We start from the raw sequence: 21,357 nt of genomic DNA on the forward strand, positions 1-21,357 counted from the left end.
ATAAACGTCTTGAAGACAAAATTCATACCAAGAGACAATTGATAGGTCCCTTTTCTAAACTTTTATTTGAAAAGCATATTATTTTATCACCAACATTGGCATATGTTGTTTTTAAGAAATAAGTTGTGGCGAAATTCTTATTGAAAAGCACTAATCTGATAATTGGAATGAGACAGGTTATGGTCATAAAGGGATCTATTCAATATACAGAGCTTAAAACATCATTGTCGCAAACCATTTACATTGATTACATGTTAATGAACCGTTAGTATCCTACGATGAAAAACATAAGTGTTGGAATAACCATAACATACAGAAATAAAAGCGATTCAAAACTTTTAAATTCTCTTAAAAATAGAAATTATATCCAAAATATATTTTTACAGGTTACATGAAAGAGAAAGAATTGATCAACCCACAAATATTTCAAACTTGACCACAGTCTCTGGACAAAATGATTATGAAACACTAGAACATCAGCAATGTGACGAACACGAGTATAACTCTGCAAGACAGGTTGCTAAGGATCGTGTTGCAATTAATACATATGTCAATGACGTTGTTTATAGGGCGGATAAATAGATATATTTAAAGTGTTACATACATTAATTAAATACAGCAAAGTTAAATAAAGATATTATTTATTAAATAAACATAAAATGGTTACTGAAGCACATTTTCATATTAAAAAAGAAATGTCTCAGAAATGATTATATTTGAAATTTTTAAAAGCTTATTATTGTTGGTGTACTTTTTTTATCTAAAGATGTTCACTGGCCAATTATCTGAACAATATGTTCCTTCTGTTAATTATTAGTACAGTAATAGTTGTATATAAGTCTTTAATACTTTATATTTTGTTACCATTGTGACAAATAAGTTTGTAATGAGAGCTACTTTTCTCGGGTAACAAGCATCGTAAATGTTCTTAAAGCATTTTTTTAAAACGGTATACAAGTCGTGTTTTCCCTTTATAAATAAGTAAACATTTAACCGTTTCTGGGGCATAATGAGCCTTAAATAGCTTCTTCTGCCAATTACATTACATATTTATTTATCTTACACGTTTATCACGTGTATATTTAATAAATTGTGTTCAAATTCATTGTGAAATGACTGCCTTGTTTGATATGTGCTTAATTAAAAAAAGAAAGAAAAACATTGAAAGAAAACCATAAGACAATGTGTCATGTACCAGCGTTTTCACTTGTTTGATATAACCCCTAAACATGCTGCAAATCCATCCATAGATGTTATCAAATCAGAATTAAAGAAAGTAAGACTCATTACTTTGGAAACAATAAACATGTTCATTAATTTAAAAGAACAAATTGACTGTCCAGAAACGACCATGCCAAGTGGAAATCTCCGGGACATTTTGCTTGGGTTAGAGCTTTTAGCCTTATATTGTTGAAAAAGAAGACCATCCAAATTATGGAAAATGAATCCATCCGTAACGCAATCAGACAAATTGTGTTTTAACGATTTGTTCGAGAAAATGGCGTGTTTTGTTTTTACATACAATTATACACTTTATATACACAAGGAACATATCGCCGGTCAAAAACGTCCTACGGCTTTATGCCTTTTTAATTATAGTGAGGATTATCAAAACTAATTGAAAAAACGATTTAGTGTTTTAATGGTTGGCTCGAGAAAATTGTGTTTTTTTCAAAAATGTATGCAATAACATTAACAATAAATTTCAGTTTGATAAGACGTCACTACGTCAATAATGTAACACTCTTCATATATATATTTCTTTTGTTCTTTGTGGTAAAATTAAAAACAACAACAAATAGATATAAGAATAGTTAATATCATTTGTATTGTTAAGGCTTTAAAAACGCAGATGCCTAAAAATGGAAATATTTCCATGTTTTTAAAAAACATTTTTATTTTTGATTCAAAAATGTTTCTCATAGCCCAAGTACATGAGTCATACTTTGCTTTTCGGTAGTTGAAACAGTTACAGTATAAGATTGATTTAGAATTTGTACGGAAGCCCTAATACCACGATGTTTACATTTTGATGACTTTGTCAATACTTATCACACATTATTTGTTATTTACTTAAAGTAATACTCATATAAAATGTTCTTAATTCAGTTTTACAATACATGTGTACCCTTTCTACATAAACAAATTTATATATTTTTCTGAGGCTTCATATGCCTTTAAATACTTTGAATCAGTTTTGTTTGGTAATGGCTTTATGTTCTCTAAGAGCTTGTGAGAATTGTGCTCTTCGTTCGTAAAAGGGGAGGCAAGACTGTAGTTAACCATTGTATTTTTACCAGATTGTTATCACCAACGTATTTGTGCATCCCAAGATGAAGTGCATAAATATTGAAGCCGCTAGGTATTGAGGTATTTTACTCATTTATTTCACTTTATCAGTATAATGTATAGTTGTAATAAGCTGTTTAAAAAAACATGCTTTATCTATGTTTATCTTGATTAGGTTCATACAAGCGCATGAGATTTAGAATTTCAAAATGTTTTAAATGATAAATAAAACAGGATGATGGTTTGTACAAATGATGTGATATAACTTTGACGTAACCATGTACACTTTTCTAATATTCTTAAAAACAAAGCGACGCATGAAAAGTTATAACAGAAAGAAAAAAGTATCTTTTTATGTCAAGTGTTTCAGTAAGTTGCTCTTTCAATAACAGTTTTTAACATTATATTCATTGAAATTGTATAACGATCGATATAATTTCAAGAACAAAATTACTAAATGAGTTTACTTAAACATTTGTTCCGTAAAATAGATGGCAATTTTAGCCATACTTTGATTATCTAAATGAATATTTGTATTTATCAACCGCATATTTGTGTGAAAATTCAGATATTTGTGCATGACAGTAATACTTTATCTTTCAAATCTTTAAGTTCTTCCGTTTTTGGTATCATTTGCAAATAAACATATTAATCATTATAAATTTAGATATATATGATTGATAATGTGACCAAGATTATATTTAACGTAATGGAGAATGTTGATTTCACAAGCGCTCAGTGAAAAGTACAATAAATGTCATTAATAGAGGATATTTGTTTTGAACGAATATGATGCATATCTCACTGAGAAGTGAGAAATTAGCAAATTAATACTTCCATGATCGCGTAGAACGAGTGAAAGAAAATATTTAAAAAAAATCTCAATGCAATTTATTTCATATTTACGAAACATTAAAACCCAAACAAATGTCTTTTAATACTATACCTATTGACTGAAAACAATATTTTATCGACTGACTGACTTACGAGTGAAATTGTGCGTAGTGATATGATTTTTACTTCACTGATAAAACCAAATGTTTTAATAAGTTAGCCTTAAACATGTTTATGTGTTTTAACATCATTTGGGTTAAAGAATTCTTAATAAATTTGAAATGATGGCATTTCATGTTTTGACTTATGCCTTGCTAGGCAATTTATTGGTACAAATTTAAATTTCATTAGTAAAATTTTGCGTTCAACATAATTAAAATTTGAATCTCGGTGTATAACCTGATCGGGTCCCTAATTAAAACGTGTACGTTAATTTCAGAGATTATATGATATTAAAATATTCTGTCATTTTTTTAATAATATCAGATTAAAACAACAACAACAAGCAACAACATCAATGCTGCAAACCTTTTAACAATATTATAGTATTTTTGTTGAACTTCATAAAAAAACTTTGTGCATGGTTCTTTATCAAGCATATAACATATCGTTATTTATTCGCCGGACAAAATTAATCACATAACTTTGATTATATCCTGTTATTGAGCACATTTTATCGAAATAAAGATTGGTGACTTGAAGGGCTCTAAATGTAAACTCGTAAAATCAAACTGAAAATACTGTTAAATAAATTATACTGCAGACTGATAGCAGGTTAAAAAACTCACGATTGAGATAACTGTTATCGTTCAAAGTGTTAAAACTTCCTCTTTTGATATAATACGAGTCTAATGTTTTATTTTCCGTTATTAATATTGGATAATCATGAAGGATTCTGTTTTCTTGGTATTTATCGTTTTGATGAAAGCTTTGGTTTCCTTTACAGAAGGTAATTACAATTTATTTAATACTAAACAAGTTTATTCGCCTTAAATTGTTCATTTATACTTCATCTATATGGATGTTGCCTAATGGATGATGACAAATTTGTACTATTAAATATTTTGATATTTTGTGTACGCGTCGTGACGTACAATTGCACGGTTGAGAGACAGGGGAGTCTATAATACAACTTATTTGATTAACTTAAGTTATAATAAGACATAAGACCTATTAAAGCTTGTGCATTTAAATTCTTAAGACAAAATGTTAATTATATACGATTTTGATGGATATTTTACATTCAATTTACTTTTTTAAATGCATATTTTAAACAAAAATATATAATTTAATGAAAATACGATATACTGCATTTAAATCTAACTTTTTTACATTCAACACCCTGGTTAGCCCTTTATTTGTCTGTTATGTCAAATAAAATCGTTTATCTGTAACATTCTGAAATATATGTTTTCATTTTGCAAACTAAAAAATAACCAAGATGATGCACCCTCTGTTATTTTCTGCAACACCGAACTTTTGACTTGGCAAGAGGCAGTGGAAAATTGTAAAAGTAAAGGGGGTTATATGCCTCCATTTGAGACTGGTTTAGGGCAAGATATAGACAAACTCCATTTACAGAGTGATGCAGACATATGGACAGCCGATCATTTAACACTGAACGGTAAGTGTCCCAGTAACAATATGATATTGTTATTGTATGTTATACTTTTTCGTCAAAAATCATTTTTGATAGTGATTTTGCAATTCAATAAGTCAATCAGTGAATAATCTCTGTCATTTCTTCTATGGTTCCGGTTCAACAATAATTAAGGTTAACACTTTTGAACATAGTCATTTTTGTAACAGCTGTATTATACTACTTTTAAAATTGACTCTTAATTTTATTTTGTTTCGATAATTTAGGTTAAAATTACTATATTGGAAACATTAATATTTTACTTAACATACTAACACATCTGTTTGTTATGTTGCTTATTCAAATTCATTTTGACAATCTCTGTTCCTTTTGGTATCATAGTTTAAATAAAATGTGATAACTAACAGGTAACTCAAATTTAGCTGATAGGTTGATAGGTTTGTCCTGAAATTGGACCAAAGATCTTGGCCATGAACAATTTAAATCTTTACATTTGGTTGTGTGTGTCCAATCGAGTCGATCAAATGATTTGGGTCAAGTATATTAGGAAGCATTTCCTTCCCAAAAAGGATTTTCACAGTCACAAATCCAGGTTTCGTGAAAAAGGAAATCTTTCGCAGTCTCAAAGGTCAAATGCTTTGGCAAAAATTCTTTGCTTATCATGGTTGAAAACTATTAATGAGTTACCCTCTTCAAAATACCGGTGTTTCACAGCCTAATAAAGATTAATGTTTAAGATCACTTTTTAAGTCAAGTTTTATCAATTTTAAGTTTTCGGTATCATGTGAATATTTTGATTGCATTTTACTGTTCTTAAATTGTTTTTACCCTAAAATGCTAGTCAGAAAATATCATTTTCCTTAGTTTTAGTTATAATCCTGTGATAATATTGAATTTTTTGCATTTTTTTCGATCTCGTCATTTAACATTAATGTGTCTATATTCATTCTGTGAATTCAATAATTAGTTCTTAGCCTGGTTATCTTTTTATATATGATGCACTTCGATAGCAAATTTTTCCTAACGAGATAAGTTTAGCCGCTTTTTCATTTCTCCGAGTACAATTTATTCATATCAAATCACTATTGTACCGTCATTTTATTGTCAAAAATCCACATCAAACACGTACAATGCTAGAAAGAACAAAATGTTGTAAAATAAACAGGTCATTTTACACAACTAAATACAATATTAATTCTATTGAACTATTACATACATGTTAAACCTATATTAGAATCGACTAGCGCCCCGTACAATATAAGTTAAACAGCAGATGTGTACTCGTCAAATAGATTTCAGAACTGCTGCTTTAACACTAAATTATACAATAATAGCCTCGAAATATAGCATAGTTACGTTTTATTGTATGATAATGACTGTACCATTATAATTCTGTGGGTGTCAAAACTTATGCTTATCATCTTAATTAAAAATAAACATTCAAGACAAGACATTGATTTTTATCCTCTTAAATAATTTTATGTTATTTTTATTTTCAGGAAGAGACAGATATTGTGGATTTAACTACCTCAATAGCACATTATACAAAATCATAGAAGTGCTTTATGGAGATTGTTTCGATAACAGAAACTATTTTTGCAAAACTGTAAACGGTACAAGTTATATTTGGTATAATTTAATAGATTGCATCACTTTGCGGTCATTTTTCGGCAATACTTGGTAAAAAAATGTGAAAACTAATGGGTAACTTTTAAAGCAGCACGCCTCGAGATTCCTGCTAATTTTCATGAAAATTTTGAATATGTTTTAAAAAGTGAAATATTGTGAAGCTGGCAAAGAAAATAATATTCACATTGCAAACTGCACTGACAACCCATGTAAATTACCAAAAAATGGATCAAAATAGGCAAAATTATGCCTTACTGTGTTAGTAACGCTGTAGAAATATGTTGAAATTTATTGAAAAATCGGTCATTTATCGCAAATAGTATGGCAATTATAACTTTTCTCTTCAGTCTTTTTACTTTTCATCAAACCTCAATACAAGTTTGATTTCCTTGAAATAGTTCTGCTAATCTGGAGGCATGCAGCTTTAACAAAGAAAATATAAGTCAATGTATTACAAGTTTTATTTTGGATACAATGATTTCTTGTAATCATAATTAGATTTTTTTCTTCAAAATATTTGCGTAGTATATTATTTCGCATGTATTTCCTTGTTATGCTTGACAGGGATGTTATTTGTCTACAACAGTACTCGAGAAAATGTTCACTGTAACTATACCGTTTTATTAACTGACTTACGCAGCATGAAATCAATATTTAAACCAGGATACTATTGGAATAATTGGACATTGCGTGGAGAAGGTAAAACTTGTTAGCATGCTGATATTCTTATTATTTAAAATTAAAAAAAAATAAAGCGAAACAGGGAACATTGTTTGGAACATTCTGAAATTTTAATGTTTAAGAATTTTTGTAAATGACAGAAAAAACTAACACGGCGTTCATTTAAAATATGGAAATATGTGTGTGAGAAAGATGAATTATCAGTGCACATCACTATTAAAAGTAAAAAGTCAAGTTCAGGAAAATGTCAATAGCTGCAAAACATGCTGTACTAATTGTAAATGCAGCATAAATGTGCGGACACATTTTCCATACTATTGGAGATATGAACAATATAACTTTAAAACAGCAAAGCTATGTTTAACTTATATAATTTAATTATACCTCCCCCGGTATATAAAGGTGACAGTTGACAGCATAACAATAACTAGATGGCTTCTTTATCGAAATAATTTATAAAACATAGCATATAAAATTATTATCATGCAGTCTATTTGTACTTTTGCAGCTATTAGGGCTAATACAATGGTGGACAACATAAACAGTACGTACCATTTTAAAATAACATGTTTGTTCTACACACATTCTTTATCTTAGGTTTTATATTTAGAAGGTTCATAGCATAACAAAATCTTTGTGTTCCTTTAAGATCATATTTGTTGATAATGGCTGAATCACAAAGTCGCAAAATAAAGAATAAATTATTAAGGCTGACAAACTATCTCTGAGTATAAAATCATCTGTCACCAAAATCACAATAAATAATGATTCGATAACTGAATATATGACTAAGATTTGTTAAAGTGACATTATGCCCATCCAGGGGTATATAATGAGTGAATGGGTGAATATCAAAATAAGTTTTCTTTTTGCAATAATTCCTTTTTATTTAATAATAAAGTTCGCATAAACAATAAATAACGCAGAGATCCCAACGAAATTTCTGCAAATATCCATTATAATTTACATGTAACGCTTATAAAAAGAGTGGGGCAGTCTTTTTAGATTTTAGACAGATTTATAATTTTATTCAAAACATTTTCCAATATCAACTGCTGGTCAAACAGCATTTTGTCAGTCAATCTTTTGAAATATAAAGTCAATTCAGCTCAACTTGACTATAAAAATATGAGCATAATGTCACTATTAGACTATATATTGCGTTCCCACAATGAGAAACAATTTTTTTTAATTTTCACAATGTTTTCGATTTTCTCTAATTAGCATCTGTTTACAAGATAAGTCCAGATAAATTATTTTTCCAGTTCAAGACAAATTATGCGGAGGCTATAAAAGTTCGATTGGAAGGTATTTTGCAAATTGTACGGAAACACGTTTCTCGTTATGTAAGCATAATTCAGGTTTGAAAATTATTACGCTATGTTATATCTTCATTACCTTAAAGTATTACAGTTTTGTCTGAAATTAGAATACCAGTGTACACGACATGCTTGGCTCCACCAGGGTCTTTCAAATTCTATTCGAAATAGAGAAGATAAGAATCCCGAAAGAAAGCTAAACACGGCAAAATTGAAATGTTGCAGGCTCGGTTTGATTGAGCCTGTTCATGGACGGTACTGTCAAGTGCAAACTACCGTCCACGCCCCTAGCACCGGCTTTAGACGAATTCAACATTTAATATGAACTGGTACAATTTGAAAGACCCTGGTTCCATGCAGGCTGCCAAGTGTTTTGTTGTTGTTGTTTTGTGTTTTTATTTAATTGGTACCCTCATTGAATGTCCCTTTTTTTGGTGATCATTGTTTTCATTTATTTTGTTATATACTAGTAGATGCTTTCAACTAATGATGAGGATACGAAATTTGTTAAAAAACTATAATGTTGTTCTGTATTATACGTTGTTGCAAGTTTACTTGAAGCAATAGTCTAAAGCATTTGAAGCGATGAAAAGCTTCAAATTTGGATTTTCCAATCATGTTAAAAATTATAATTTGACATAACAATGAGTGAAAGAATGACAAAATCAATTAATTCACACCGAGTTGTTATCCGCACAGGTTCAAGCAATGGGAAAGGGCCAATTAATAGCTTTTGTTTTGATGCTAAGTGTGAAACGTGTTTCTGACATACTTCATTTAGTGGTTTGGGTTTTAATAAAAATATCTTTATCTTCATCTGATAATTTTATAAGTCATCAGCTTTCACTAAATGCATTATTTTGGAACACGCATTGACAACCGCGTAAAACTAATGACCTAATATTAATTCTTTGCAATATTAGTTTGCTAATTATGTATTTATTTCAAAGCTATACATTAATAAAGAGAATTAATAGATTATAAATAGATAAGCATTATATACTCGTATATTACTGAAAATAGCATAGTAGCGAACAAGTATATGTGACGAAGTAACCGTATAGTATCTTACACATAACACAAAACAATAAACAAAAATGAGAGTTAAAAATATATTCCCAAATATATATTTGGTCAATGATACTCTCAAAACATTAAGAATTAAATCCGTGACAGTTCAGTATACAACAGATATAGAAATCATTTCATGACAATCACAGAAGAATACTCCCACGTGTATTAAAGATGTACATTTGTGTATGGTTTGAACAAATTGATAATCGTTTAAAATGGACTTCAACATTGTTCTCAGTTATTCTTTATTAAACAACGACTAAGCTTCCGAGTGCTTTAATACATGTATATACATGTAACGAGTTAAAAAATGACTCGTCAATTGACGTCAGATATGTAAAACTAAAATTGACTCAAATGATGATTAATACGCTATATGTTTTCAACAGAAGTTAATAATTCTTATTCAAAAGGGATATCATCATAGAACAGCTTTATTACTATTATAGTCATATTATTATATATTCAAATAGTATGTTACAATGCACTCAGAACTAGCTAAAACATTTTTGCGTTTAAACGTTGTTGCTTTTAACAATTTTGAGTTAATTTGTAAGGCCTCACGACTAAAGTTACTGAACCTACTACAATTGTCACCAGAACGGAACACATTACAAATGACACCAGAACGGTACACACTACATATGTCACAAAACTAACAATGTCGATGACAAGTCGCCAACAAACAACTGCAAATACATCTCATAAATCAACCAAACATACAATGAGAGTTCTAACTTCAATAAAATATAAAACAAATGTGAAAAAGACACATCCGCATGAGGAAGAGCAAAGTTCAGGTTGTATGCTTTTAATAAACTCATTTGTCTGATCTATACGTTCGCATGACTTTCAATGAAAGTATCGTTCTGTTAATTTATAAGATCTTTTAATCTATTTTGTTTTCTTAAAATGAATTATTTTGCATGTTTTGACATAAGTGTCAATCACATAGTAAAATATCTTAGTATCTGTTGTCTGAATCGCAAACATATCAAAACCTGTCAGCATCTTATTTTCATTGACAAATTAGGACAAAAGCTTTGACGTTGGAATAATTTCTTGGCATGCCGATGATATTTTCCTTAGGCATATTTTCGGTAGTGATTATTCGGTAAAAAATGCCAAAATTGGAAATGCTGCAGAACATTGAACAGTCAATGAAAGACATGTTTAAGTTATTATTGTGATACGTGGACTGTACACCATATAAATGATATAGTATTGCTGTCTTGTCACTTCATTGTTCATTGAACATTTACATTTGATTTAATAAAACAATATGGCTTTACATTAGAAGGGTTTTATAGACATTTCTTACATATTACCATTAAAGAAAACTATATATATGTTGCATAACTTTAATTCATGTGTATGTATTTTTCTCAATGACGTATTTCAGATATAGGGATAAAAGTTGGTATACCACTTGGAATAATATTACCTTTGACATGTGGACTTTTAATTATCATTTACATTTACAGGAGAAGGTAAGATATGTTTTTATTCATTAAAAGTCATGGTGAACATGGCTTAAATTTAACATTTACATGAATTTTTGGAATAGTTTTAACATAAACCGTTTACAGTTGTTTTCGTAGTTAACCAATGCCATTATCAATACATTTATTTTCTTAAAAATATACTAGATAAAACCTAAAATACATATATTTTTAATTTCGTTTCTAGGATAAAATGTTGGCAGTCAAGTAATCCAAAACATGAAAATGGACGTATGAATAACTTTCCCATTCAAGAAGCTTCGCCAGTTCATGGTCAGCTCAACGTTTACTCTAAAAGTATTGAAGAAACTCCAACATCATCTGAACACCACACGAATGAAAATAATCTAACTGACATAAGCGCACAGTATGCTGTTGCCAAAAAACCTAAAAAGGGTGACACAAGATCCAGAAAAGATAATTATTCAAATAAATCGTATCAAAACGCAACAAATGATGAATACGATGTTGCTGGTAGGTTTCAAAATGGTAGTTCTAATCAGTCGGACAATCTGTACAACCATTTTGAAAGCGTGGACGAGTACAATTTGACATCTTTTGTCAGGGGAGAAGGAGATTGTAACAATTTGTACAACACAACAGGAGACCACAGTCTCGTTGAATCTGATTACGACTCAACAATTCAAGTGAATAACACAGCATTGCCTGATGACGTTTACAATCATGTATCTCAAGATGACAACTACTATGACTCTACATCAACTACTAGAAATAAGTTATAAGACAAATTTACTGTGCAAACCAAGTATTACAGAAATTTCTTGTTCATTAGAACTGGGTGTCAAACTCTAGTTTGTTGTAATATTAATATATAGTTGATGTAGCCGCTGTGATAATTTTATCTGTTGCTTTTTCTCAATGTTTTTTGTTTTCATTTTCTGATCTTAAATGTGTTGATCAGAAGATGTTACTGCTATCAAATACTTGATTCCGTTCAAATGAACTAAGTCTGACATGTTCACATGTCAATATCTTCATTGCAAACGACGATTTCACTTTATCATTCTAACAAGAAAGACAACAGTCTATTTAACGATTATGTGATTATTTCCTGTTTCAGAATGATATATGTCATACGTTCAAACAATATTCAACATTTTAATGCTTTTGTGTGAAAGATTAGTATCATGTGTTACACCAAAACCCGAAAGAATTAGAGAAAAATAGATATGTCCAAATTAATAATCAAGCAATTCAAGTTACATACTTTTTTCCTTTTGTTATATATTGTTATTGTTGTCATTAAAATTTACATTGAAATATAAAAAAAACATTTAAATGTGATGTATTTCAAGGATAATAAACTTTTAATAATGACTAGTTTTCCCAATCTCTCGCACATATCTAAGAAAATCCCTTATAACACGACCATTTGCTTACACTGATATCTACTTAAATTATTATCTAAATATCATAAAACATGTATCATTGATAAATGCAACAAGAACAGATTACAATTTATTTAGTAAGGTCAGTAAGGAATATAAGTGTTCATGTATTGCCGATATTTCATTCAAACACGGCTTCAAAACCAGACAAACAAACATACTTTAATTGAAAATCAATGCAAACCCTTCATGATGGAATGATTACAAATATTTCTTATTAAAACATACCTAATAAAATGAACCTGAAGTATGAATTGAATAGAGTTTCTTATATATATGAAGACTAAGGCATGTATTAAAATTCTATTATAAAGCTATTTTCAATTCAACTATATGGCTATATGTTATATACATATATGTAACAAGTAATTTGTTCTTTGTGTCTAAATACAGTTCGGACCATGAACCCGTCTGATCACATACACACCGAACAAGACATTTTGGAAGTAATATTTTGTATACCTCGAGCATAAACAATGACGCTAGCGGCAAAAGGACTCAAAGCGGTCGGGTCGTTATTCTCATTGGTAAAAAATATGCAAGTACCAACAAACATCATGTTTAATTTATTTGACTCTTTTGTGAGCTCAATTCTGACATATTCTGGTGAAATATGGGGCCTGTCAAGTGCGGAGTGCATAGAACGGGTGCATAGAAAATTTATTAAATGGACACTAGGTGTAAAAATGTCTACTAGTAATGTGCGGGTTTATGATAAGTCTGGCCGTTTCCCTTTAATAATCGATCGAAAAGTAAAAGCAGTTAAATATTTTATAAAACTGAGCAGTAGAAAAAGTAATTGTATTTTAAATACTTTGCTTGATAGATTGTTAAATTTGACTGAAAATGCTATTGACAATTGGTTATTAAAAGTTATTAAATGCAATTGGTTTTGGTGAAATATGGATTTTCCCAGCATCTGTTTGTATAGAAAGATTCACGCCTGGTATGAAACAGAGACTAAGAGACTTTTACATAGCAGAATGGTATATAGATATTAACACGTGTCCTTCGTTATATTTATACAAGGAAATCAAACAAACTTTTGAAATTCCCTCATATCTCATAATATTGAGTAACTTGAAATACAGACGAGCAATTGCAAAGATACGTATGGGATCGCATGATTTAATGATAGAAAAGGCAAGACACTTTGAAAATGCAGTGCCGAGGGATCAGCAAAAGTTTATGCTATGTGACATGAATGACATTGAAGACGAATACCACTCCGTTTTAACATGTAAATTATATAGAGACATCAGAAAGAAGTATATAAGTGACTATTATTGTAATCATGCAAGTGTTAACAAGTTCATTGAACTTTTAAATTCGACCAATAAAAATGTACTTATCAAACTAGCATTATATATTCGTAAGGCTTTTAGAATCAGACAATCATTTTTTAGAGAGACCAATTAGTGTTCGAACAGTGAATGTGTACTTTTCAACATAATAGTGTCATAATAGATGACGTATTAACCAAGCTTTCTGTTTTTGTAAAAAATATAGGAATTCTCGCGGTAGCCGTTGTGTTTTTCTATTTCTGTAAATATGATTATAATTATTACGCATGCTACAAATACGTGTCATATTGTATGTAAATGTCGATGAGCTGTTAATGTGCTTAAGACTAATAAAATATATGTTATGTTATGTTATGTTATTAATGGACACTTTTGTCTATGCAATCAAATTTTGATCCTTTATCTGACAGAAATATTTCATCTAATTATTTTGGCGTAGTTATTACAATGTTATCAAAGTATTTTACAAAGTAAATTATTGAACAAACAAACATTAATGTAGATTTACCTATTTCACGAAACCTAAACAGTAAGCAACAATTTAGAAATAGAAAAAAGTATAATATTACTTGCTAGTTTTTCCTCTTATCTATTTAAAGAATTAAACAATCGTTTTAGAAAGTGACAGACACGTATAATCCGCAACGAAGAAAGAACCCATGTGTGACACAAAGCTCATAGCAACTTGACTGAGTTTGGCTCTGACAACACATTTGCAATAAACAATATCGTTTGATGTGAAATCTTCTATCTTATTACAGTTAACTGCATTTGATGCCAACTACAAAAATAAATCAGAAAGAGGCAACTTTGAGCGCAATTAATAGAAACACCACGTTTATGAATAATCTGTATAATAGAAATTTATAGGAAATGAATAGAAAGTGTTTACTTACTTTTCATCATGAGTAATAAGGTTCTGTTATTTTCATGCTGTTTAACGCATATAAAGGAAACGCAGAATAATCTTGTTTCAAGACAAAATGATAGTATATGTATTTTCTCAATATGGTTTGCTTAAAAAATAGGTAAATCTTTGTGTACTTTATCTATGAAAACATAAATATTTGGATAGCAAATGTAGATGAATTACAATTTATATCACTTATTAGAAGAAGACACGTATTAACGGATAATTTAAATTAAATGCCGTGCATTGTTTCCTCGAAGGTTGAAATGAATATTGCTCAAATTTACATAGTGTAGCTACAGATTTTTCTGCAAAATGAAATAGACCATAACTTCAAACAAAGCTTAAAACACAAGTGTTGGATTTACGAAAGGGGATACAAATAAAACCGATTTAAAACACTATTTTTAAATTCATATTTTACGATTTTTGAAACATTTAGACTAAAAAATTATATTTCTCAGTTATCGTTAGCTGCTTATTTACTTTAGCAAGTCCTTTAAGCGTGCTTTGAGTTATATTTGCATAAATTATACATTCAACCAAATGTAAATAGCATTTTTATCTGAGATAAGTTTAAATAGACATGTATATTAAGTACCTATAATTAGAAATGAAGAAATTCTTACCAAAATAATTAAGAGAAAAAGAATTGTTCAACCCAAAAATATATCCAACTAGACCACAGTTTTTGGACAAAGGGATTAGGAAACTGAAGAACATCAGCAATGTGACGAACATCAGTATGGCTCTGCTTAACCGGTCCGCTACGATTATGGTGTACATGTAATGAGTACACGTCAATGACGTTGATTATAGCGGGGATAAGAAGATAAATATTGAACAACATGCACTTCAAGTTTTACATACATTAATTACAGAAAATAATTAATAATTTATATGAAATTTTTTTAATAAATATTTTGCAAATGGTTAGCACAAAACAGTGTAAATATTTCCCGGGGATAGTGTAAAAAATTCAGATAACATCTTGACTTTCCAAAAACATAACATGTACATATGAACGTGCTGGTTATTGTTAAATTTATTAAAAACACTCCGTATATATTTAGAACGTTTTATGTACCAGTAATGTACTAGCAGGATTTTGCCGGCTGCAATGACCATAAACATTCTGCAATCTATCTACAGATGTGATAAAATCTAACCAAAAGTAAAGAAAATATTTCAGATGCATTTAATAAGTTTTATAAGGAGAAAATCAAAATGAATGCTTTATGTGGAGAATATTTAATATGAAAATAGGAACTTTTAACATTAATTTTAAAACAGTAACTTCACGTTTGAAAATTAAGATCCCGGCTATGTCAAATACGTTTCCTTTTTTTGTACCATGTGATCCTAATATACAAAAACAACTAAATTAAATGCTGATGAAAACATTTTATCTTTTTAACGCATTTTAATTAGTTTTCTTCTGTCATTATTGCAAGTCATCTCAAACGTTTAGAATTTTAGGAAGAATAGACAATAGTTATTTTTAAACTGTTTTCTCCACCGTCGGGACATAGTTCGTTCAATTGTAAAACCAAAATGTATTAATGTAGTGTACTCATTCATTTCAATATGCAAATTTAAACTAGAGTAGAAGTACCTTTGATTAAATGACGGCAACTTTTCTAGGTTCTTAAAAGCTTACTAGATATCATAAATTTAAAACAAAGAAAAACAAGCAATTATGATCCAATTTTCTCAGGATGAATATTGAAACGTACCCAGGGTCTGCTAGCCCATCGACACGTGAGTTCTTCTCAAACTCACGTAATAGGTTATGGGAACATAGGGACATATGGACTAAAAGATACGAACACCTGAAATAAGATTAACTGAACAGTTGATTAAATATACATTACACAAACAATGAAATTCGTATATGGTTTGTTCTATGGATGGCTTTGGTTCTGGCTCCTCGTCTTAGCTCAGGAATATTCTTCTGTTACGTCTAGAATATAAGATGAAATGAAAGGCTTCACCGGTGTCACGTCTTGCCTGTGGTCTGGTACAAATTTAATGGTAGGAATTACAATGAAATGCTATAAGGTTGATGGGTATCTAAAATGGTAACTACAAAATACAATCATGGTGTTCTACCCTGGTATATGGGTATCACTATAAAATATAGGATTATGGCTGTGGAAACTTTGTCTTCAGACAGGATCTATTATAAATGGAAATTAATGCGGAGCTTCCAAACAAGATGATTTAGTATAAAGCCTCTATATGAACTTTAACTGGCATAAAGTATCATATACCTTTCTGGTAACTGGAGATACATCAATATTCAATAAGGTACAGAAAGTAGCTAAGGTGTGCTTTGGTGGCTATTTACCAAGGACTGATTATTCTGGCAGGTTCGGCCTGCTATTTATTGTATCGGACGCTAGGTTGCTAACTTGGCGTAGGGTGACTAGCTTGGCAGTATCGTCGCTCCGATGACGTCACAGCCTAGCTCGCACGGGCAGAAATTTAACCAGTGCCAACCGCCATGTTTAAATTGGCAGCGTGTTGCTAATTGATCAATCAAACGGCTACAGCGTCGAAAATAAATTTTTCAAGTGATGTAATCGTCGCAAGTATCACAAGAATGAAGTTATCTATAATTATTGTGTATGTATTGATGATTAAAAGTCGATGTCATGAAGTAGAGTTAATTACTTCAGTACTTGAGTAGTTTCCGGATACGGGTTTATTTTCGGACATAAAATGATGGGGCTGGTCGTTACAATAATTATGTATAACCGATGTTTCAAATTTTCTCTATTTTAAGTAAATTTGTTGGAAAAGTTTCAATGTTTCTAAAAGTGGTCCCAGGAAACAGTTTTTAGAAATAGACAGATAGACCAACTGACAGAGACTTTGAGCGTAAATCCTTAAACATCCCTGGTTGTTATCAGAATATAACATTAGTAAAAGCAAAATTTTCAAATATACCAGTCATAGTAACAAAGAAATTCAAAAAAGAATTTCAAAGTTGAAATGAAAATAATCATGGAAACCCATTTCATAAATCTAATCACATATGAAGTAGGTCTTTTGTTTTAATTTGAAGTAAATCCATGAAGAAATAAGAAAGTTAAAGAATGAGTAAGAAAACTTTAAGAATTAATCAAGCCGAGTCTGCACTTTTTAATTTATATTATTGTTTTCATATCTTCCGGGGATCATCACTTTTAAAGTTTTTGATATATCAACTTTATATTTCGACCAATGAAAGACAATATATATCATTCGGCAAACTTTGCTTGTAACTTATTAATAAGTAACCTATTAAAAAGTGGCCTTTAGCATGGAACCTATTTAGAAATTACGTACCTTTAACGTGTCCATTTCAAAAAGTGACATTTAGCGTGCAACCTATATTAAAATTGATTTAGGGTGTAACGTATTTAAAGAAATACGAGTACCTTTAGAGTGTCCATTTAAAAAGTGACCTTTAGGGTGCTACCGATATAAAAAAGTGATTTAGGGTGTAGCCTTTTTAAAAATTAACCTTTAGCGTGTCAATCTAAAAAGTGTAACCTTAATGAAAAGTGACCTTTATCGTGTCTGTCCATTTAAAAGGTCACTTGTAGTGTGTTATAAAGGTTTGAATTAGAAGAAGTTAAAATAGTTTTAAAATTATCAATTACTTCCTCAAACTAAAACAAAAAATATTTTTACAATATTGCGTTATCAATGAAAGGTTAAAACTTGGTATATCCTACTTTATCAAATACATTACATATACATGTAGTACAAATTGTCTGATAAAATTGATTAAATCATGAAATTGAGCACGTTCTACTGTGGTATTATTGGTGATATAAGCACATACAAATCAGGGTACAAATTTTACACAAGTTCCTGTACAACTCAAACGGCGAAAATATTTGTCAACTAAAGTTTATAATACTGCAAAAAGCAGCTTTTGAAAGTCTTATTTGAGATAACTGATGTCGTTTTAAGTGTTTTAACGTCTTCCTTTGATATCGTGTCTTATATTTTATTTCACGATTTTTATATTGGACAATAATGAAGGATTACGCTTTCTTGGTATATATAGTTTTCACAAAAGTGTTGGTTTCCTCAACAGAAGGTACTTAAAACTTGATTTTATACTATATCTTCAATTCTAATAAGTAGATCATGTTTAGTCATTTATAATATTTGAAAATTGATACTGTCTTCTCCTTATGGCTCAAGATTTAATGTTTGAAAGATATGGCCGATAAAGCACCGTCTTTCATTTGTCTCGTGGATTTCTTTTTTTTTTGAACTTGAAAACATTGAATATTTAAGATAAATATATATTATATTATGTGATATACACATTAGTCTTTTGGTATAAAGTAATACATTGCATTTTGCAAAAATGGATAAAGGAGGCACCGTAAACAAACACGTAATTAGATTATGTAACTAGATTAACAAGCATAATTTTCCTTGCACATACTCCACAGGACACGTAGCTGTGTACAACAACAGTCGAGAAAAAATTTATTGTGGCTACAAGATTTCATCAACTTACTTGCACAGTATGAAGTCAGCAATTAAGCCAGGATTCTATTGGAATACGAACATATTCTATGGGACAGGTAATACTTTAACCAATCTGATAAATTTCTTTCTTTTTAATAAGGTTTACCAAATTTCCAAAGGCAAAGCAACATGGGTATCACCGTTAATCCTGACAGTGGTTTTATTGATAATAAAAATACATTGACAAAATGGATAGCATGCCTAAAATTCAATAGTAATTTATTTATTAATTGTTTGTAAAACTTTTCGCCGTACTTTAAAACTATCAAACATTCTTGTGCGTCCTTTTGCAGGTAGAATAGCTAGTACAGAGGCGCATTACATCAAAGGTAGGTACTGTATCAATTCATAATCGCCTGTCTCGACTACAAACATCTTTCACCTAGAGGTTTTTGTTGAGAGAGAGTTAACAGTTGAACGACATCTTTTGGCTTCTTCCAGAAAATATTTGTTGATAATGATAGCTTTGGTGCGAATAAATCACCAAATAAAAATGAGAATTATATGATTAAGGATGATTTGATAACACAAACTTACCATGAATACAAAATAATTTGTCAACAATTTCACAATGAATGATAGATTAGATTACTAAATTTGACCGTAGTGTTGTTAAATTAAGAACGATATTTTAAGATAAAAATTTATATTGTGTTTAAAATTTTTTACCCTCTTTATAAGAAACAAAAGTGATGTTAAGATACTCATGATATGTGCGATAAAACCCTTTGTGTAAAAAAATCTAGATTTATTCATTTTCCAGTTCAAGGTGTTTTATGTGGAGCCTATAAAAGTTCAATTGGAATGTACTATGCAAATTGTACGGAGAAACGCTTTTCGTTATGTACGTTGAATATACGGTTTGTAAAATTGACATTGACATTACCTCGGTGTTTTGAGGTCTAAATGATATTTCAGTACTATTGCAAACGACCTGCTGGTCTTGTCGGTAGTCCTGTGTTATTATTTATTTTGTGACGATCATTGCATATCGCCCGTTTAGTTAATTTGTTTCATGTCTTTTTTATTCATGTTTTACCTAATGATAAGAATACGAAATATATATAATAAAACACTAATGCTATTAAATTATATACTATAGTTATTAAGGTGTCGTAGAAGTAACACAGTTTTAGAATTTTAAGTTAAAACTTGATGTTTACCAGACGCCATAGTTATGAAAGCATTTAATTTGGATCCTTTTATTTCAAAAAGTAATTTCAATGTGCCATCATACAGAAAATGATAATTTGACATTATTATGCAGGAAAGAACAAAAAAAGTGAATTACTTTATACACTGTTGTTATCCACACGTTCAAGTAATGGGAATAGACCAATTAATAACTTTTATAACCTTATTGCTAATATACATCTTCTCTTGGTTTAGTTTAAAGTTCAAAGATCCTTTATCTTCATCTCGTGGTATTTGAGATCATCAGATTTCATTCAATGATCCATTTGGGGACGCGCAAAGAACTACTAACTTTGCAATGTTAGTTAAGATTTTTACTTGCAATTTTTGCTTTATTTCAATTAGAATGGAAAAATTGAGAATCAAAAGTATATCTCGTATTTGGTCAAATATACTTTAAAGTATTCAGAATAAAATCCTTGACAGTTACCAGATTAAAGACTTAAAAATCATTTTATACAATCACGGAACACTACTTCTCTGTGGTTTGAACAATTGCTAGTTCTATAAAATGTGCTTTAACATAATTTTAACATTCACACTTATGCCCTATTAAACAATGCCATTAAACAATGAGAATTCGAGTGCATAAATATACAATGTATTCAAGATGTTACGGGAAGAACATTGACACGTCTATGTCAAACTTAAATGGCGACAAATGAAGATAAATTAATTATTTCTACACTGAATTCTAATTTTAAGAGTATGTAGAATAGAAACAGTTTTCATGTTTCATGTAACATCAAATACATATCATTTAGACCAGTTTGTGTAATGAAAGTGCTTGCGTCTCATAAATGTTTTTTTTTTCAATAAATTTTAATTTATTGCAATCTTGAAAAAAAGTTTAATTTTGCGAACATGTGTTGTTTTCTTTTATTTTCTTTATTTTCTTTTTTTTTTTGATTTCAAGAAAATAACTAGTAAAATAACTAAATAAAAATATAACTAGCCATACCAATAAGCCTACTTCCTCACGTAGCTATATATAGTCATATACACAAACAATGTTGAGTTAGAAGCAATGTGCAATTAAGCAATAGCATACATGTAATTTAAATAATGATTCC

At 29.8% G+C, this 21,357-nt stretch overlaps 2 protein-coding genes across 2 annotated transcripts in view; both read left to right on the forward strand.

Annotated features, from left to right (window-relative positions):
• The first annotated feature begins 3,974 nt into the window (after window positions 1-3,974).
• LOC132724599 (uncharacterized) overlaps window positions 3,975-21,357 on the forward strand; it is a 54,854-nt gene continuing 37,471 nt past the window's right edge. Inside the window, exon 1 of the mRNA XM_060709477.1 lies at window positions 3,975-4,072. Within this exon, the coding sequence (XP_060565460.1) occupies window positions 4,009-4,072 (64 nt within the window). The 5' untranslated portion in view covers window positions 3,975-4,008. The remainder of the gene's footprint in view (window positions 4,073-21,357) is intronic.
• LOC132724598 (uncharacterized) lies at window positions 6,918-12,744 on the forward strand. Its single transcript, XM_060709475.1, has 6 exons — window positions 6,918-7,051; window positions 7,542-7,577; window positions 8,299-8,379; window positions 9,984-10,226; window positions 10,829-10,916; window positions 11,116-12,744. The coding sequence occupies exons 1-6, from the start codon at window positions 6,919-6,921 to the stop codon at window positions 11,669-11,671; spliced, it is 1,137 nt and encodes a 378-aa protein (XP_060565458.1). The 5' UTR covers window position 6,918; the 3' UTR covers window positions 11,672-12,744.

Source organism: Ruditapes philippinarum, unplaced genomic scaffold, assembly GCF_026571515.1.
Source record: "Ruditapes philippinarum isolate M1 unplaced genomic scaffold, ASM2657151v2 ctg2012_1_1_1_1, whole genome shotgun sequence".
Lineage (NCBI taxonomy): Eukaryota > Metazoa > Mollusca > Bivalvia > Venerida > Veneridae > Ruditapes > Ruditapes philippinarum.

Coding starts and splice junctions, on each gene's coding strand:
- LOC132724598 (XM_060709475.1), top strand. CDS start 6,919: ATGTTATTTGTCTACAACAGTACTCGAGAAAATGTTCACTGTAACTAT. Junction 7,578..8,298: donor AATGGTGGACAACATAAACA/GTACGTACCATT, acceptor TTATTTTTCCAG/TTCAAGACAAATTATGCGGA. Junction 10,917..11,115: donor ATTTACATTTACAGGAGAAG/GTAAGATATGTT, acceptor TTTCGTTTCTAG/GATAAAATGTTGGCAGTCAA.